The sequence below is a fragment of the Strix uralensis genome, chromosome 11 (assembly GCF_047716275.1).
Source record: "Strix uralensis isolate ZFMK-TIS-50842 chromosome 11, bStrUra1, whole genome shotgun sequence".
Lineage (NCBI taxonomy): Eukaryota > Metazoa > Chordata > Aves > Strigiformes > Strigidae > Strix > Strix uralensis.
In genome coordinates, this window is record NC_133982.1 from 12,782,817 (window position 1) to 12,802,851 (window position 20,035).

At 48.6% G+C, this 20,035-nt stretch overlaps 1 protein-coding gene across 2 annotated transcripts in view; it reads left to right on the forward strand.

The window, feature by feature from the left end:
• Positions 1-20,035, forward strand: part of IGDCC4 (immunoglobulin superfamily DCC subclass member 4) — a 105,114-nt gene that overhangs the window by 75,223 nt on the left and 9,856 nt on the right. Inside the window, exons 8-18 of one of the 2 annotated variants that reach the window (XM_074880546.1) lie at positions 647-811; positions 1,930-2,067; positions 3,517-3,687; positions 4,288-4,521; positions 9,755-9,862; positions 10,608-10,791; positions 11,477-11,604; positions 12,368-12,538; positions 13,059-13,196; positions 13,691-13,796; positions 14,777-15,011. In XM_074880546.1, coding sequence (XP_074736647.1) covers positions 647-811; positions 1,930-2,067; positions 3,517-3,687; positions 4,288-4,521; positions 9,755-9,862; positions 10,608-10,791; positions 11,477-11,604; positions 12,368-12,538; positions 13,059-13,196; positions 13,691-13,796; positions 14,777-15,011 — 1,778 coding nt within the window. Of the gene's footprint in view, positions 1-646; positions 812-1,929; positions 2,068-3,513; positions 3,688-4,287; positions 4,522-9,754; positions 9,863-10,607; positions 10,792-11,476; positions 11,605-12,367; positions 12,539-13,058; positions 13,197-13,690; positions 13,797-14,776; positions 15,012-20,035 lie in introns of both variants that reach the window. The other variant, XM_074880545.1, reaches the window with a different exon arrangement.

Here is a 20,035-nt window from a genome sequence, read left to right on the forward strand (position 1 = left end):
TCTGGTTAGTTTAAGCCCTTTCCATTGCAGGTAAAGGAATTTTCTGGAGTCAGCCTCAGCCCATGACAGTGCCTGTGGATTAGCTGACATAACTAACTCATGGACCAGCAGTAGTGTGTCCACGTAGCTGAGTTGTCTTGATTCTAGTGGGACCAGGCACTTCTGGAAATTTATTTCTGTTCTTTACTTTTTCCTCCAACTCATTGATTTTTATATGCAAAGGATGTGATTATTAATGGAAATACTAAACAGCTACATTGTGTACAGGGGTAATCACTAAATTATTCACGTCGAGAATCTGAAATGAAGCACTCTGATCTCTTGGGGTCTGTCTTCCCAAACAGCCAGCAAGCCGATACTCTTGCTGAACTGTTGCCAGAGCTCCTCTGAAAATTAAGCTGGTAACTGCAGCTGCCTGAGTATGGATTAAGGAGCTTGAGTCAAAATGGAGATGTTAACATTGAGGCATTGAATGTTTCTGCCCAAAGAATTCATGTAAGAGATGGGTTTTGTGCAGGTGCTGGGGAAATTGGAGAAAGACATAGTGATTTTTAAGGTGGGTTTACGGACCTTGTGAATTAAGTGATTTTTCGAGGAGTGTCTTGGCAGTTCGCTGACCTGCTGATCAGTGTTTCCTTGGCTCTAGGGACAGACAATGTGGAATACCAGTTTGCTGTCAATAACGATACCACTGAGCTGCAAGTCAAGGACCTAGAACCCAATACCAACTATGTCTTCTATGTGGTCGCATATTCTCAGCTCGGAGCCAGCCGGACATCCTCTTCCATCATTGTTCAGACCCTGGAGGACGGTGCGTTGAATTAGATGGGTACTGGTGCCTAAAAAGTGTTATTGGCCTGTTTCATGGTGAGCACTGAATATGCTATGGAGAATAGTATCAGCTCCTAGAAACCTAAACCTGCTTGCTGCTCCTACAGCTTCTTGTCGGAAGCCCTTTTAAAAAGCAAACCAACTAACCAACCAAAACCAAAGCACCCTGGTCTGATCGTCAGCTTGGGTGATGAAGAGCATGAAAACAACCTCACTGACACTGGGGCCTGTGAGAATCCTGTGGGAACTGCACCTCTGGGCTTTCACCTGGCTAACGTGATATTGCTCCAAACCCTACTCTGGGCCAGACTTGATTTCAACTCTGAAGACAGACATCTATTGCAGTTTGTAGGGGTGGGAGCAGCCTTGAGGTTGGATCCCTTAAGAGCCAGTAGTTTGTGTTGATTTTACCATTTATCATGTAGCGTTTTGCGAGCAGTAAAGGCAGAGTGCCAGAAGGACAGCTGCCCAACGGGGGAGGACATGTGCAGCTTTCAACAGACTGCAGGACAGAGGCAAGAAGCGATGGTTTTGGCAGACCTTGTGCAAGCTCCCGCTATGCTGCAGGGTGCATGACGTGCTTTTAATACTCCTGACATAGCGAACTGCGTGGTCTCACGTGTATGTGTCTGAAGCCTGAAGAGCTGAGTTGAAAGCGTGAAAGCTGCCTGCAGCACAGAGCTGTGATTCTCAAGGGAATGAGGATTCCCAGACTGAAGTCTGGATCTGTGAGCTGTTTCCTTTAGTGTGTCCTTCATGCTCCACAGTACAGCGTAGGCTGATGAGCTACTCTGTGCTAACCTGCCCGGTTTGCAGTGGACACAGGGTCCCTAGGGAGCAGTGTGGCGTGGCCAGCAGGCTCTGATCAGCCTGGTGACACTGAGCAGCCCATAATCTCCCTCCCCAGACACCCCACTGATGCTCTGAGCTGGTGAAGAGCTGTGGGATATTGGTTCCTCCCCGGGACAGACAGCATGTCACCGGTGGCTGTGGCAGGGCCAAGACCAGGTCATGGCCTCCAGCCAACTCAGAGCTGGCAGAGATGTGTTGAGGTCTTGCTCCCATCTTTACTGACTTCTTCTTGTTGCTTCTGCCCAGTTCCTAGTGCTGCCCCTCAGCTGTCCCTGTCAAGCATGACTCCTGGTGACATCCGTGTGACATGGCTGCCTCCTCCTCCAGAGCTGAGTAACGGCAAGATAACGAAGTACAAGATTGACTACTGCACCCTCAAGGAAGGTGAGGGCAACACCATTTGGGGGCGCTTTTGTCTTCTACTCCAGCAGCGTTAACAGCATGTCATGTCGAGGGCAGGAGGTGCAAGGCCGAAAACGGGGGGACCCCTTTTTACCCGAGGAGGGAGAACAGCCTTCTCTTAGCCTGGCTCTGCTGTTGATGATCACAGCAGTGCAGCACTGTGCTACTTCACACTACTTTGAGGTGCCTTTTTCTGTGATTGTGGAGGAGCCAGTGTCCCCGGGAGAATGGCCTGATGCTTGTGTGTTTGTGCTGCCCCATGAATGTCTGTATGAGCAACCCTTTGGTGCCATCGGTGTTTTAGGGGAAGAGGTTTATGCTGGTTGGGGAAGAAGGGTAAATGCATTTGATTCCTTTAAAATGGAGCCTAATAAAAGTGATCCTTCTGGGGAAAAAAAAAAAGGCACGTATCCTGGCCAGACTGTGTTGCTCTGTTGTTGAGTTTGATCCGGTTTTATTTATATTGTCAGACAGTCTGAGAAGCCATCAGCGGGGATGGTAACGTTTACCTATGCTGGATGTGGCTGTTCCAATTCCATGTGTGCTTGCTTTGCAAATCCTTCTGGGTATTTGTTCTTAAAACCATCAAAGCTCTGCAGCTTCTCACTTCCCAGGGTCATGATTCTTGCGAAGAGAAGGACAGGGAATGTGATGAAGTGCTGGACATGTTCCCATGTGTTTGATCTGGATTAGTAGTCTGCGCTGTGACTCCTGGCTCTTGTTTCTTTGCCCTGAGCCTGCATGTGGCTCTGTGGCATCATAAAACCTTGGAAACATTTGCAGTCCAGGGATCACACTCAGCAATATGCTGTTACATAGCAGGGACAACGCTCCCAGCTGAGCTTACGCCATGTGAAGCTGAAAAGCAAGACCTCTGCATTCACCAAACAGGCAATCTGAATCTTTAGCAAGACCAATTAGTTGTTACAGTGAAAATCCCAGGCCATTCACAGCATAAATTTCCTGTTATCTCCCTTACGAACTTGGGTGGGCTGAAGAGGGAGCGATAAAACCTCAGTCTCGTGTGGGTGAAGGTGTGAATTTTGCAGAAAGCACGGCTGCTGGACAGTTCTGGTTCAAATTAAGGTGAGGATTTAAACACAGCAGTGAGAAGCACTGGAACATACCATCATGTTCTGCCATCACGTCAGCAGCAGCAAGGTTTCTGACAGCTCCCTGCAGGCAGGCTCAGTGGTGCTGAAGGCAACCTGCAGTGCTGAATGTGATAAAGGGGGCTGTCAGTCCCGGTATCAGTTCTGCCCAGTGTTTAGTTCTAGTTTTTCATGGTGGTGTGAGGTTGCCCTGGGCAAAGCCAAGCCAGCCCAGGGCATGCAGACCAGCAGGGGGTAGCCAGGCTTTGTGGCTGCTCAGCTCTATTTCCCTTTGACTGGGAAACCCATGTTTTCAATGGTGTCACCTTGGTTTCAGCAGATCAGGTTACCTCCATTGAAGTGGGTGGAAATGAGACACAAATCACTCTCTACTCGCTCCATCCCAACAAAGTGTACAAAGTTCGCATTGCGGCCAGCACCAGCGTGGGCTACGGGGCCCCTTCTGAGTGGACCCAGCATCGGACTCCTGACAGAGACAACCAGACGCATGGTAGGAGGCTGGGTAATGCCTGGGATTCGGGGCAGGGTGTGCAGGACACTGGGGAACTTGAGGCATAATCAGAGGTACTTGCTTTCATTAGGGAATTGTAACCGTTGGTTTTGGTTAAATCAAAGTACCCACCTTTATCTTTCTGTTCAGCAGCCTCTCTATATCTTGCTGCTTGCCTGGGTAGTGGGTCTTTTCTCCCTCCATGTGCAGCTGTGAAAATTCTTAGAGAAAGAAACAAAAACCCTGAACTCCCATGTTATGACATTTGGGAGTGAATAGACAATTCTGCCAGACAGAGCTGAGCCCAAGCCAGACTCTGGCAGTGGTTGAAGACTCAGAATATATTGAATATATCTCAGAATATGTTGAGAAACTCCCATAGTGACCTTGTGACATTGTTTTTATCTATATCACCCAGCTGGTAAAGTCAACAGTAGAGCATAACTGTACCATTCTCCACTGTCAGACGGTGGAGACATCCCACTCACGGGACAGCCTTTCCTCACACCCCTCCCTCACTACCCAGTACGGGGAGAATTCAGTAGAGCAGGGAAATGGAGACAAGTGGCTGAACATTTTTCTCTTGTCTTGTTCTTCTAGTTCCATTTGCCCCGACAGAATTAAAAGTCCGAGCGAAGATGGAGTCTCTCCTGATAACGTGGCAGCCCCCAGCCAACCATGCCCAGATATCTGGGTACAAGCTCTACTACCGAGAAGTGGGCCCAGAGGAGTCCAGCGATGAAAATCCTTTGGATGGTGCTGAAGATGAAAGCTGGGACGTAGGACCCATAAAACTAAAGAAGAAAGTGAAGCAGTACGAGCTGACTCGACTAGGTTAGCTGTTTACATCTTCTTAGCAGTTGGTGTGGAAACCCAGGGTCTGTCTCCTACACTTTGTAGCAGTCCCGGGTGCTTCCAAGAGGCTCAGTTACCTGCTTGGCTGCAGATATACAGGACCAGGGCCCTGTGAGCTTTTTTAAGAGCACCCAAAATAATTTCTGGAGTGGGGCTCTTGGGGTTTGTTCTAAGCAGAGTTTAAAACAGAAATTTCTGATGCCAGTGTAGCAGGGATTGTATTTTTTAACCAGGGGCTACTAATATACTTAGAATACGCTAATAAGTGGATCTGAATCAATTAGTGTTTTTTATTGTGTCACTATAAAGAGTGCCTAGATGAAAATCTCCAGTCAGGACAATGATCTCTCCTTCCCTGTGTATTTCTAAGAAACTCCATAATTGCATGCTATTTGAAATCTCTCTGTATTAAAATGCAGAGATGAGTTAATTCACAGCATTCTAATTTGGGGTCAGTGTTCTCCTCCACCTCCCACTAAGGGAAAAGGGATAGAAGAGTTGAGTGTCCCTGGCTGGAGAACAAGTCTGCACCACAGTCAGATCTGCCTCCCTGGCTAACTGCGCTTGGCGTTTCCCATAAGGAGTTACGTTTCTAACATCTGATCGTACCAATTAGTTGATTTGCCCATTGATACAGGATGGAGAGAAAGAAGAGAGTCATGGCAGATGCATCCTTGAAACAGGATTCTGATTCTTAGAGTTCTTCCATCCCCTGCTTCATTGCTGTTACTGCCCAGTGAGCTGAGACTGCAGGGCGAGTGTTTCTTGTGCTGGTTCATCGTGCACGTCTGGCATGTATATTATACATGGTGTAAAAACCAGGCTGCAGCACCTGGAAAGACAGTTTGTGTCATCACGAAGTAGGTTTCCAGCTATGTTGCAGCCATCCTGCCACTGAGAGGGTGTTAACAGTTATGAGTTTCTCTGAAGAATTTAGGTCTGTAATTATTGCACTGAGGAAACCACATGTGAACATCATCATGCGCAGCTCTAACCACTGGCAAGTCAGTTAGCGGAGGGACCCGGGAGTGGGCTGAATTGGTTCCAAATGCTCTGGCATGATGATGCTGAGAAGGCTGCTTGTTCTTCTGTAATTACTTCCTTAAATTTGGGCATCCGTCAAGCCCTAATGGTTTCCTTATGATTTGGCGGTCGTGTATCGGCTATCCTTGTGTCAGGAAGAGAGGCTCGGGTTTCTTCCAGCCGTGGATGTTCTCTTTTTTCCCCCTTGCACTGTTGAATGACGTGCTCTTGCATGCATACAGTAAAGGACAGGGTCAGGAATCTGGCTGTGCTGAGGAAGGCAGGGGGTCTGGACATGAAACAAGGAGGAGGCGTGGTTGGGATTTAGAAGGGTTTAGTTTTATGGAGGGGAGCTACCCTGTGCAGGTACTTACATCTGCATTAGGGGTCTTGTAGGCAGAGTGGGTAGCAGTCTCAGGAGAGGTTGTCAGCCCTAACGTGACCTGTGCTGCTGCACACTGGCTGATGGGGAATCAGCTGGGAGGATTTCCCAGCTCATGGATGTCTGCCTGGGAAGCACAGCAGTCGAAATCTCTCCTAAGATCCCTCTGTAAAAACAAGCAAGCAAGAGGCCTAACACTGTCTCTTGGGACCATCTCTTGATGTCAGGGTGAGGGAGCTGCATGTGGTGAGTGGTGCTGTCTGGTGGGAGAGTGAGATTTACCCAGGCTGGCCCATGGGAGGTGGGCTGTTGAAGAGGTGTCACGGCTGAAACTACAGATTGGTGGAGAGAGAGGATAGGATGGGGTGGGATAGGATGGGATGGGGTGGGATGGGATAGGATGAGATGGGATGGAATGGGAGGGGATGGGATGGGATGGGATAAGAGTTAGGGTGGGATAAGAGTTAGAATGGAGTTGGAATGGAATGGAGTTGGAATGGAGCCAGAATAGAATGAAGCTAGAATAGAATATTCTTTGTTTATATGGAATAGAATATTTCAGTTGGAAGGGACCTACAATGACCATCTAGTCCAACTGCCTGACCACTTCAGGGCTGACCAAAAGCTAAAGCAAATTCTTAAGGGCCTTGTCCAAATGCCTCTTAAATGCTGACAGGCTTGGGGCATTGACCGTCTCTCTAGGAAGCCTGTTCCAGTGTTTGAAATGGTGTCAGGAAGTCCCAGGGCTAGGCACAGACAAGGCTGTAGCTCAGACGTGGTTGCATACCATGTCAGTTCAAAGAAGGTCCAATTTCCCCGTTGGAGGCTACGTACTGCTGCAACATGGTCACTAAACACCCTTCGGCTCCACATCTCTGCAGTGCCACTGGAGCCAGCGCTCTGCCCCTTGGCTTGGTTTGGGCTGCGGCCTGAGAGAAAAAACTCTTCTTCCACTGCTTGTTCCTGATAGCTCAAGTTTGATTTCCTGATTTTCCTTGTTTTTTTCCAGGAGCTCAGCAGGGCAAGAGGGGAAGCACTTTCTGGGGAGACAGCTCCTTTTAAGGCGTGCCTCAGACAGAGGTGGATGGATGTGCAGAAAGCAGCTTTGGACAGAGCTTCTTGAGCATGGTTACTCTTTTGTGTGATAGCACAACTATTACACCAGCAAAGAGCCCTGCCTGCATTTCCTTTCCCTAGTTTCCTGTAACTTTAGGCTGGCAGTAAGGTTCCTTGTGCTGGTCCAGTGCAAGATTCTTGTTTTCTCTTGCACTGGCTGGTCCTGCTACTGAAATGGCGCCAGCTTTGTCCACCACCACTTCTCTGTCCTAAAGACTTCCTCATCTTTTGCCTTACCCCAACATCTGGCTTCTTGATTTTGCCTTTGGTAATGACACAGCTCTCTCCATTTAAGCTGTCTGAAATAAGAGAAGACTTTTCTCCCGTGTTCATGCTAACCTCTGGAGCAAGCCATGTCTCCTTAGAGTGTTATCGCTAATAACACACCTTGTATCTTGTCTGAGAGGTATGTGCTGAAATCCTGTGAGAGAGGTGAGCAGCTGTTCAAAGGCACGTAAGAAATACAGCAATTTCATGAGCCCACAAAATCAAAAGGAAGCTGTCCTGTATCACCAGGAGGGCTTTTCCCTGAGAAAGTCTCATTGATTTCCATCTATGTTCTAGCAGTTAGTCTCTGTAATGGTGTGCAACTACCAGGGCCATAATTTACATGAAAAATAAATTGTAAGGATCTGATCCTGCTTTCCACGTTCCCATGAAGGAAGAGTGCATTCCTCTGGGAGTGACTCCCTGGAGATCAGGGTATTTTCCCACTTACAGGAAAGTATGGCATATGGCATCTGCCCAACATGAACACCTTGGAAAAATGAATGAAACAACATATTTAGCATATTGAATATATTATGCAGTCATCCAGATTAGTGATTTGAAATGATCTGGACTAGATTATTCTGCTTATATTTAATGTATGGTGGAATGCAGTGAAATACATCTGTTTTCATGCTGCCTACTAGCTTCTTGACAGCTTGATAGAGCTTTATGTCTACATGTTCTAAGAGCTTAAACATCTGGGCCTGTGTATAAAAATTGAAGCCAAGCCTCTCACTGAGAAATCCAAAATACACCTATTTTCAGAATGTGAATCGCTTGATCTTGTAGTGGAGCTCCCCTGGCTTCACGTGTAAGTGGCTGCTGTATTGATCCTACCCAGGGATGAAGATGGAGGACTTGTCCTTTCCTTCACTTCATTCTCCAACAGGAGCTGCCCACAGCTGCAGCACATCTGTGAGCTCTTCCTCATCGTTTTGGATCGCATCATGCGTGATGAGCTCGCGTCCCAGTGAAGCCCAGCCAAATGCTCAGGCAGGAGATGGAGTGTGCGTGCTGGCAAGAGACGGGCTGGGGGGTTCTTTGTTCCTCCAAGCCTCTGGTCCCGGCCGTTTGGCAGTTGAGTGCCCTTTGGTCTCATCCCCCTTGTGTGGTTTTGAAATGTTTTCCTGTGGCCGGAGAGTGTGGAAATGCAGATCAGGCTTCCTTGGAGGCAGACAGAACTGTTTGCTTTTGGGATTCTTTTGGGGAGAAAAATGTGGCTGAACTGTTTTTATATTCTGAGCGCGAACATGTGTTGTGGAGCAGAGAAAGCCTTCAGTAATTGGTACCATTAGCCTCTGGGAGCGTAATCAGTGCAGTAATAATAAAATTGGCATCAATAAGAAAGGTTTTATTCTGCTTACGTTGTCTGGCAAAGAGAGCAGTGATCTATCAGGGCAGGGAATGAACAAGCACGTCCCAAATTAACAAAATTCATCAATGTGCTGCAGCCAAGGCAACCAAAGACAGTCTGGACTGCTCTCGCTGAGCTTCTGAATGGGCTGACTGCTTAAGGGAGAAGCTGACGAGTGTTATTTGAGAACTTCGTATCTCCCAAGTTGTTTCCTTGATTAGACATCTCCATTAAAAAAGCCTTAGATGTTACTTAGCACAGCAGAGGAGTATTTCAGCTGATGAAAGGCTGGAGGAAAGAGGGAAGTGAATTTTGGATGAAGGCAGCACCACTTGGAGACAGAGCGCCCTGTCCTGCAGCTCTGTCGGGTCCAAGCGTGAGGTTCCCCATAGAGTGCACGGCTGTCTGATGGGAAGAGTGTGTGATGAGGACCCTCAGGTTTCCAGTGTGGGTTTTGTACGCGCTGTTGCTTTTCAAATTGCAAGTCAAGAAACTCTGCTGTGGAGGCAAAATAGTCACCATAGAACAAAAGCTGCCAGTGACTTAAGAGGGCACATGAGGACTTGCTGGAAGGATTATCTACACAGCAGTGAATAAATCAGAAAGGATTTTGGAAATGGGAAGTGCATTGTGAAGAGGAGAGGGTGTCCTCGCTCAGGAATAAACAGTGCAGTGCATCTACTTCCATGGGGGAGGAAGAGGAGTCACCATGCATAGGTGTCTTCAGTAGTTTGTAAGGGAGAAAAATCAGGAGATCCTGAGATGATGTGCTGCAGGCCGTGACACTGGTTAACACAATGGCTGGGATGAGTCCATTTGCTGCTGATAATTTCTGTAAAAAGTGAGGGGAGAACTAGAGAGTAGTTGTGATCATACGTGCAGCAGTTGTGAGACAGTATTTGAGTGTGGAAAGCCTGTAAGTGGATGGGGGACTCCCTGCTGTATTTTTGGGAATTACAACTCTGTTCAAGCTGCTTTCTCGGATGGTGAGATCAAAGAAAACATGTCTAACTGGGGAGGGTTGGTAACAAAAATAACCCCAGACAAACCCTGATTGATTTTTCCAGCTCCTGGGAAACTCTATGAGGTGAAGCTGGTGGCATTCAATAAACACGAAGATGGTTATGCAGCGGTTTGGAAGGGCAAAACAGAAAAGGCCCCTGCAACAGCAGTAGGTGAGAAATGCCCTTCATTTTTGTGTCTCTTCTGCTTGGCATGTGGCTTCGAAGGAAGGGTAGAGGTAAAATTACAGAAGGTGAACTTGAAGAAGGACAATACAAAAATTGGGAAAGTCACGATGTAAGGAAACTCCCTTTGGCAGTCATTGCAAATTGCATTGGGAAGGAGAGAAAGGAGCAAAATATCCCCCTTCTTATTAGGGTTGTTCTTACACTGGGTGTGGGTGGCCTTCACCCTGTCCTCTCTGGCCCCGTTGGTGGCTCAGGGATGGTCTTGGAAATGCCAAATAACCTGGGTTTTATCTCTTACAAAGATTCAAGAATGTGAATTAGCAGCATGCCAGGCTTTTTGCTGTGTTATAAAGAAAGTAAAAGCTCTGAAGACCTAGGCTCCTTTCTCAGCTCTGCTGGTCTGGTGTGGGGTGGTGAACAGTCTGGGCTGCTCCTTACCCTGGCGTGGGCCTGGCAGCTGGGTAGCTCTGAAGCTGGCCTCCTGTGCTCCACACCACCACCTTGGTGCATGGATCCTCACTGTGATCTTTTCTACACGTGAGGAAAAGCGTGGCCCACTGCATGCACAGAGGGGCTAAGCCAGGCATCTAGGCTTACACTGGAGGCCAGCATATCAGTGCTGGCTTCACAACCTAGACCTGTTTTATTCCATGTTTTCTGTGTCCACGATTGTTGTCCCTTGCCTTACTGTCATGTACATCTCCACATCTCTTTTTGTCTTGCACCATAGATCCCCCTGTGCAGAAGGGTCCTCCGCTGCCTCCAGTCCAAGTCTATGCAGAGTCCAACAGCTCAACTTCCATATGGCTCAGGTGGAAGAAACCTGACTTCACAACTGTCAAAATTGTCAACTACACTGTGCGCTTCAGCCCCTGGGGCCTGAAAAATGCCTCTCTTGTTACATACTACACAAGGTAAAGAGGGATGCTAAGGGTTCATCTGCCATGTATTGCTCATGTCGGGAATAAACACAGGGCAGGAGGAACTTGCAGGGAAGCTCCAGTACTGAGCAAAATCCTGGGTGTTTCACATGCTAGAAAAGTCTGCCTTGGTCACAGATACATTGAGAACTGCTGAAATGTGGCACTGGCGCTTGTCTATGACTTGAATACCAAGGGATCATTTACTGGCTGGTGTCTGCATCTTTTCTGCTCTGGTTGGACCTTTACATGCTTGTTTCCCTGTTAATAACACAGCCAGGTGCAGTTATGGCCAGTCTCAAGGCATTCATGATTTGTGAGATGGTCCTCACAAGTTTGGTTTAAAAATTGCTAGAGTTTAAGCGATTATAATAATTTGGGGATGCATTTTAAATCTGGATTCTTGTGGAGGTTTTCAGCCTATAACCAGGTTGTGTTTTCAAGCTTTCCTCTGCAAGTACATCAGAAATGATCCTGGAGGCTGAGAACCTACTTTGTATCTGAGAGCTGAGTGCTCTTGCATTCACATGACTGCAGGAGGTGAAGCTTTAGGTGAAAAATCAAATACTGTAGGAGTTAGGATAATCTCTTACAGTGCTCCTGGTAAGGTACAAAAGCGGCAGCGGGTGGGAGAATTATCTAGTGTTCACAGCCTTGGGAATGTGTCCTCTTTCGGCAGCTCGGATGAAGACATTCTCATTAGTGGGTTGAAGCCCTACACCAGGTATGAGTTTGCTGTGCAGTCCAATGGTGTTGGCATCGATGGGCCCTTCGGCAGCGTGGTGGAACGGTTCACCCTTCCTGACCGTGAGTATTTATGGGAATTGAATGCTGATTTCTCCTGGCTTTCCCTGAAACTCTGTCAAATCCCTCCTATCGTACCCCTGAGAGATGTGATCTCAGGTCGCCTGCAAGCTCTGGTGTCCCTGAGTGCATAAAAGGCTGAGAACTGCTAAACATCCTGGTGGCTTTCCCAAACCCATTGAAGGAGTGCTGCTTTGTAAACAGAGACAAGCATGTAAAGAGAATTAGGGCAACAGTTGTTGTTACTGGGGGATTACCTCTGGGTTCAGAGAAACCCTACTCGTCGGGGAGAGCTCTGGTATTCAGCTTCACAGCACAGCAGTGATGGGCTTTGGAGGTGCTGTGTGTCATGCCCCTAGCTGGGTCTAGCTGCAGCTCAAGAAGGGCTTTGGGGAAGATGGAGAAGAAAGCAACAAGGAGCAGGGGTGTGCTAGGAATGTTCTTTCAAATATGACCAACATTGCACTGTCTCAAACCGAGTTGCATGGTTTCATCAGCACTGTCACGCTTCCCTTGGCTGGCTGGCCACGATGTGCAAGTCCTGCCCTGTACTGGGCTCAGCAGCCTCCTCTCTGCACGCTCCACAGCTTGGTTCGAGGAGATGTCCGGCCACCGAGGTCACTCAGCATTTTATGCTTGCAAACATGATTGTGGCAGCACTGATAAGGATTCAGAGAAGGCAGAGAGCAGTTGTCATGCCCTGCGGGTTGAATGCTCTCCTCCTCTTTTCTGCTCTTCACTCTGGGTCTTTACTTATCTCTGCCAGGTCCCTCGACTCCTCCATCTGACCTGCGGCTGCACCCGCTCAACCCTTACGCTGTCCAGGTGCACTGGTGCCCCCCCATCGAGCCCAACGGCATCATTGTGGAGTACCTCATCTTGTACAACGCCAACAACACGCAGCCAGATGACATGTGGACCTTGCTGACGCGAGAAGGTGAGCCTCCTTGAGGTACTCTTAACACCCCACTGAGTTCTCCTCCTGCCTTCTTCTCTGCCTACGGAGCCCTGGTTGGTCAGTCCTGCTGCTCTGATTTTTGCCTCCCTTTGAGCACATACAAATAAACATTCGAGAGCTCATTCTGCCAGCTTTCTTGGAGCATATGCTGGTCTTATAGGAGAGTCCAGGGACACGACTACTGAGAGAGATGCAGTAATACATGTCTAGGGCTGCAGTACCCATTGTCATCCAGCAAACATCCCGCAGACACAGGCTGGCAGATAATAATTCCTAGGAGAATGTATACTAGCAACACCACACACAGTCTGTATCATCAGCTCTTTAAGCAGCAAGTTCATTAATCCTGAAGAGGTGTATGAATTACTTCTTAGAGCTTCTTAGACACAAAATCTGTCGCTTCTGATGGTCCAACAGAATTCCACTGCTGCTTTGCTGCAGCCTCTGAATACTTTTGAAACTGCACATTTTAAACCTCTTTTGACTTGCTTTTGATCAGGAAATATCTTCAGCACTGAAGTGCATGGCCTGGAAAGTGATACCAGATACTTCTTCAAGATGGGAGCAAAGACGGTGGTGGGATCTGGTCCCTATTCAAACGTTAAGGATGTGCACACCCTCCGGGAGAAGTTGTCTGGTACGAATTTCCCCTTTGTCTCAGTGCAGGAAGCGAGTTGCGTTGCTGAAGACTGCGATTTGTCAGCAGCAGCATTTCTGTTTGCCAAGCAATTGCCTGATGGCACCACACAGGGTGTGAGATATGATGGTGTGTAGAGGATCATGGCAGAGTCCTCAGCTGTGCAGCTCCACAGGCCTTGGGCAGCCCCAGAACCCATCCCAGAGCTGAACTTTATCCCTCTTCCCCATCCCAGCTCCTGTGAAAGGGCACATGCCACCTGCAACTTGCTGCCTTTCTGTTAGGCCTGTGTAGCTTGAAATTAATGAATGTGCATAGATGTCAGTTTGCTTTAAGCTGCTCTAAATTGTCACTGCTAAGTAATCTTCTTCCTTTATGTGTATAGAGGCATCACCTATTGGTTTTAGTGAAGCTGGTGCTTCTCTGAACATAAAGCACTTTGTACCTTCTTCCTGCTAGCAGCTGAAATGATGTACCTGTCCTTCCCCTACTAGATGTTCTGGATATCCACTCTGTCACGGGAATCATTGTGGGAGTCTGCCTGGGGTTGCTCTGCATTCTCTTCTGCATGTGTGCCAGCTTCCGCAACAGCAAGCAGAGGTAGGTGTCCCCTTGCCCTTGCAGGAGGTGGAGGCGGCTGACGTGGAAGGAGGCAAAATACACTCTGAGCTGCTCCTGCATGTTCAGCTGGGGTGTTTAGGGCATGGTGTATGACACCAGTTAATACAAAGACTGAGTCTTGAGATTGCTAGCGGGCTAAGGAACATACTTAGTGTAGTCTTTCCACTTTTGTCAGTAGTTTCTCTTTAATTTGCATTGTTAGACTAATAGTTCTTTTTCAGAGAAAGAAAAAAACTGAGAAAGGGGAAAAAACACTATTTGCTAGATTATTACCTGCATCTGTTAGTGTGGGCAGTATTTTGCTTCTGTGGTTGGACAGCTCTAAGGATGTTTGGAAGGGGTTTGTTCACTTCCAGTTGGGAAAAAGATGAAAGACTTCCCGGTGAGTGATGGGCTGGTTTAAGGAGGACTAGCCTCAACCCAAAGTCCCTTGCTATTCCGGGGGTCTGAATCCAGCCACAAGCGTTTGGAAAGACCATGACTGGAAAGCAGCTTAGTTGTGAGGGCAGCTCTCAGGACTAGGAACAAGCAATTTCTGAAGTCTCGTCCTAATGTGGCCACCAAACTTCTCTGTCGCATTGCAACTGTTCTCTGTAAAGCAGAGATGACAGGAGAGACACAGCTCCCCATGGGCACTTGCTCTGGTGCTGGGACTCATGTTGTCTGCTGCCCTTGTGATTCACTGGTGAGGGGAGGGCTTTGCATCCAGCACCATGCTTTGTATGAGCTTTAGGAGTAGTGAAGGTGGTGGAGATGTATCTGCAGCGAAAGGTGTTACAGTAGGATGTGGATAGAGGATCCCCTTCCTCGGGAACGTCAGGGAAGGGACTTGGGCCTGGTCATTTCCACAGGGACAGGCTGAGTGGCCCGGAGGGGATCGCTTTGTCAGTCTGTGGCTGTTTGGGACAGAGGAAAGTGAGGCTCATGAGAGATGTCAACTCGTGCTTGTTTTCCCTCAGGGAGGCCCTGCCAGGCCTGGATTCCCAGGCAGCTGGCAACCACACTTACTACCACCGGAGCAGGCAAGGGGTGGCAGCTCCCAGTGCCACCTTGGACTCACATGAGCTGGAGTCCCTCATGTCCCCACTCCCCGAGGATGCACCCGTGCCCCTGGGGGACATCACGGAACTGACGGAAGTGCACAGCCTCATCCACACGAGCCTCCCTGAGGACGTCGTCCACGGGAAGAAGAAGGTAAGGACCCATGCACATGGTGACTGGGCTCCCACCCTAGGCAAGAGCCTTTGTTTGCTGTGTCTGTGAGCAACGACTTGTAAAAACAGGTCCTGAAAGAAACAGACCTGCGAGAAACAAAGACTGAGAAAAACAACCTGAGAAAGAGATAAAGGATGGTGGGGGGAGTGGAGACACTCTGAGCTAAGGAATGTCTCAAACACTCGCAAGAAATGTAACTATAGTCATGGGGTGGATAGTGTGGAGGTCGAAGCTGATAAGGCTGCCCCAGTAACACAGGGTGCAGCTGGAGGGGGGAGCCCTGTGGAGACAGGACGGTTCTGTTCTGGTGCACCTGGTCAGACTTCAGGGGCCATCTGTCCAGTGAATGATCTTTGCTTCATTATCCACAAAATGCATATTAAAGTTAACATCCCTGAATATGCTAACAAAGACTAGTAAGATCATTGCTAATTACATCATCCCATGAAACACCTTACCGCTCCCCATACGTGAGATATGTAGGTATGTGGGTCGACCTAGGGGATGGACCCAAGGAAATTGTGTATGAATCAAGGCAGGGGCAAGGGAGGGGGCGCCCAGAGACTGAAGTGGAGCAAAGAAGACAGATGCCTCCTTGAACCCTCTCTGACGGGATCAACGCAGGAACCCAGACCAGTGATGTCCATTTCTCTATTCTCTCCATCTCCCTCCTTTCCTTTTTCCCATTTTCCTTCACTACCATTAAGTAATGCAAGGCATGCTGTGTTGTTTGCCACAACTTGTTATATACTTAGCCAATTATCGTGTATCCAGTTAGTACATAGTAGGAAGTTAATAAATGTCTGGACTTTGAGACTTGTCTCACCGTTGTCCACTCTGTTGGGGATTTACGAATCTGAGTCACTTGTCTCCCTCATCTGAGCGGGACGTGAGAGTGTCACTGCTGGGAAGCCAGGATCTGATCCTGTCCTGGCTCTGCAAGGTGCTGGTAATCTTGGCTGTCAGATGGAAGTTTGGGATCCCCGTGCCATCTACCAGCCCTTTCCATCCCCTGGCACGGTGACCCCTCATCCCCAAGAAGCAGCTACCAAACTGCTGCAGGAAGCTGCACTCTTCCTGTTGCTGTGGCATATAGATGGTGTGAGGAAGTGTGATGTCTAGAACAGATGCTCTGCCTTCCAGGATATTCTTTTGCTTAGAGTAAAAGGAACTTTGTCCATAAATAGTGTGTTCACTGGAATACCCTTGAAGATATACAAGAGGTGAAATTGTGTTTTATTTTGAACATTTTTTGAAGTAGTCTTTTCCTGTCCTGCTTGGTTTGCCTGACATTGCATTGTCTTTCATTCCTCCCTGCCCATTTCCTCTCTGAAGCTTGCCTGAAACATTTCATTCCATTAGGGAACCTTTAATTGGCCTAATTTAGTTAATCTGTTTATGTCTCTCTTTGTAGCCCAGGGAGAGCATGTAAAGTAATTAGGAGGTTCAGTAAAACAAATGCATTGTGAGCGCATGGGATTTCACGTTTGCATTAACGATGTGCTGGTGTGTCACTGGAGGGAAGGTGACTTCAGGTACCGGGCTAACCGCGAGACCCATCCTTGCTGTTAGTGGCAGCGCAGGGGTGGAAACGCAACGTCTTCCCCTGGTTTTAACAGTCCTGTGAGCTGAAGCCGTGCTCTTGGCCTTCCCCAAGCGCCGTGGGAGATCAGTGCTCAGCTGAAGGAGAGGCAGCTTGTGGCTGAGCCGCATCTATGGATTTCGGTGGAATGTGGCTGCCTGGCTGGACCCAAGCCGAAGAGTGTGAGGAATTTCCTACAGCTCTTTCTGTTAAATAAGGAACAAATGTTTTCAGTGATGGTGACTTGCCCTGAGAACAGGTCGGGGTAGGGGGAAGCTCCCTCCCTTGGGAGGCCTCTTCTGGGGGCAACATATCCAGATCTCTCTTCCAAAGCAGCGATCCTGTCTGCAAAGCTTTACACTAAGATTTTCCTGTGTGCAGAGCAGGGGTGGGAGAGGACAGTGCTAATGCCTGGCCGCTCAGAGCTGAGCCTGAGATTTTGGAGCCCCCAGCATCTGTCGCAGAGGCTGGCAGTGCCCAAGCAGTGGAGTTACGTTCAGAGATCAGAGCTCTGGGGAGGGGGCGATTCTGGCTGTAGTGTCTCTGCCCCCATAATTGGATGAGGAAGGGCCACCAAGGGTTAAATTCACCGAGGAGTTTTGCCAGCAAAATAAAGAGCTTGTTTTTTTGGTGGATGTGGATAGGGAAGCAAGGGTCGCTGAGGACCAGCTGCACAAAGCCACCCGGAGAGTGGTGCTGTCACCCATTCTGACTGGTGAGGATGACCTGAAGGTGAAGGAGAACTCGAGTGGTGGCCAGGAGCAACAGGCTGTTGTTGCTGGGAGTGGGCACTGGAGGGAGATGTGTTCCCACGCAGGAAGCCCCACTCCCTCCGCTGCCCAGTTCCTGCTGGAATTGCCACCTTGAGCCAGCCCTGAGCACCGCCGCATCCTCCCCATTCTCTGACGTGTATATTCAAGGGTGAAAAGACTCAGGCCAAAAACATCTTCATGCTGCAGTTGCCAGTAGGCCCCATGTCCAGATGGCAATGTGATTTCACCTGGCTGGGTGGCAGGGAGTTGGGCAGGTCTCACGGGCACGGCCGGACCAGCACACACATGCCTGGTCCCCACTACAGATGTAAATCAGAGCAAGGTGCAGCTAGAGGTGTGTCCATCTCCCTGCTTGTAGACAAAATGCTACAAGTCAAGGCCCGAGAGTGGGTTGTAGGTTCCCTGGGTTGTCTTGTACACTGCAAAGAGCTTCTTACAGCAGCCATGTCAGCTAGGCTGCCAAAACCCCCCGGACCCTGCTTGAGTGCAGCCAGAAGCTCTGTACCCTAGAATGACCAGCTGCCTTTGTTGCCTTCTCTTTTATTCTTTCATGCTGTGTGTGGTTGAGGCTGTGAAAACCCATGTCAAGGAATGTGGTAGAGCCACAGGAAAGAGAAAATCCTTGTGGAAGAAAATTCCTGGTCCAGTCTGGCAGGTGGAAGCTCCCCAAGGTACTCTAGGTCATGTACTATCACTCAGTCTTAGTCAATAAAGAAAGGGACTGAGAAATGCCTTGAGGATTCCTTTTATCTAACAGCATATCATGGCACCAGGGTGTTGGCAGGGACAGACTCTTAGTCCGATGCTCCTGTTGGGCAGGTTTGTGTAGCTGTGATGCCAGGGAACTGGCAGCTTCAGGCCTGTGTGGCCTCCAGTTGCCTGCTTGCCTCTCTGTCCTCAAGAAACCTGCTTTGTGTTGAGTGGGTGGCACTTGCCGTTGGCAGGGGCAGTGGCAGCTGCTCCCGTGCTCGCAGGCTTTTCACATGCTGGCTCGTTACTTAGCATTTCATGGGTTACTCTTCATTGGTTTTAATTCTTGTGGCAGCCCAAGCTCTAAGGAGATTGGAGGTTCTGTGTTGTTAGGAGGTGTACAAATACAAAGAAGGGACTGTCCTCATGCCATTAGCAGTCGGAAGTCAGTAAATGTCACTTTGTAGGATCTGGAGAACAGTGAGACCAAGGGCAGGAAGACTTCAAGGACGCTGAGATTTAACTGACTCCTGCAAAGAATCACAGGCAAGTGTTTTGAGAAGTCCCCAGTTGTTTTCAAGATCACCAGTTCCTTCAGACATAGGGCCGTGATTCCTCCTGAGCTGTTACAAGGAATGCTGGGGGTGCAGGAAGGAGGAAGAGGGGACAGTCTCTGCTGCTGACAGTCCGCAGAGCCGCCTGGCCACCCTGCCCCTGTTTGCAGGACAGCAAGGTGCTGCTGCAGCCGAGCTGCCGGCACGGGGCCCCTCTGTGTGGCCAGCAGCTCCGTTAGGCAGGAGGATGCTCGGCCATTTAGCGGTGCCTTTTCCCTCCTTTGTGTGTGTTTCCCAGTGGTCACACGCAAGGATTTGTAAATACACTGGCAAGTGATTTTCCTCTCTTACTCTCTTCCCCTTTCAAGTGACCCCCAGACTGATGCCCCCAGTAGCCCACGTTATAAATGACAGCACAGTGCACGGGCTGTGGTGATGCAGCTCTGTTTCCCCTGACAGATGGACTGAGGATGATAAAATGGCTCAGCTCCAGACATCTCTGTCACTGCTGCTTTTGGGCCAAGCGATTTAGGGGGTGGGGGAGAATGTTAAAAAGCATCTGCTTTCCATGGAAGACTTCAGCTTTTCATTGAATGAAGCCAAACCCAAGTGTTTTGGCTTGGAAATGTTTGCCGTTGTGCTTCTTGTGAGCCGGAACCTCCCTTGCTTGCTGCCCTGCTCCCTCCCCGTGGGCCTCCTCCCTGCAGGGACTGCGTTTCCCGTGAAACATCCCCGTGGCTCGGAAAGTAAAAGCTGAAATGCATTAGGGAACTTGAATCTACCCGGGTTGTTTGTCATTTTCGTGTTGAAATTTTTCTGCATGGAAAAAGTATCTCAGTGTTTTCTGAAAAGTCTTAGATGAGAGCTGCGCTCCCGTTGGCAGCTAGCAGAAATTCTCCTTTACCTTGTGGGGGGAGAGGTCTGTGTTGTGTTGCATCTTGTTTAGAGGTGCAGCTGTATGTTTGCATGACGTGGAGCTTTCCCACTCCCACCAGCTGCTGTGGTGCCAGTCAACAATGAGTCCTTTCCCTCTTCTATGACACCCTTAAAAGCTGGGCCCATCTGAAATGTCCCAAGCCTTGTTTCACACAAGATTTCAAGCTAGTTTAAATAACCATCCTCATAAAACAGGGAAGGTTTCAAGATCAACATTTCCTACGTGTTCATTCTAAGCTCGCATATTTGCATGAAATCATTACTTGTCACTGAAAAGGTAACATGAGCTAGGCACGTTTTTACCAGTCAGAGTTTCTGTGAAAAGGCTAAAATGAAAAGGCTTGTTTGCTTTGATAAGGATTTAGCTGTAATGGAAACACCTTTTATTGGGAGATGTTTTTATTAGTTTTCATTCTTGTGTTTGCAGTGAACTGACAAAGGGATTTTTCCCTCTTTAAATTAGTATTA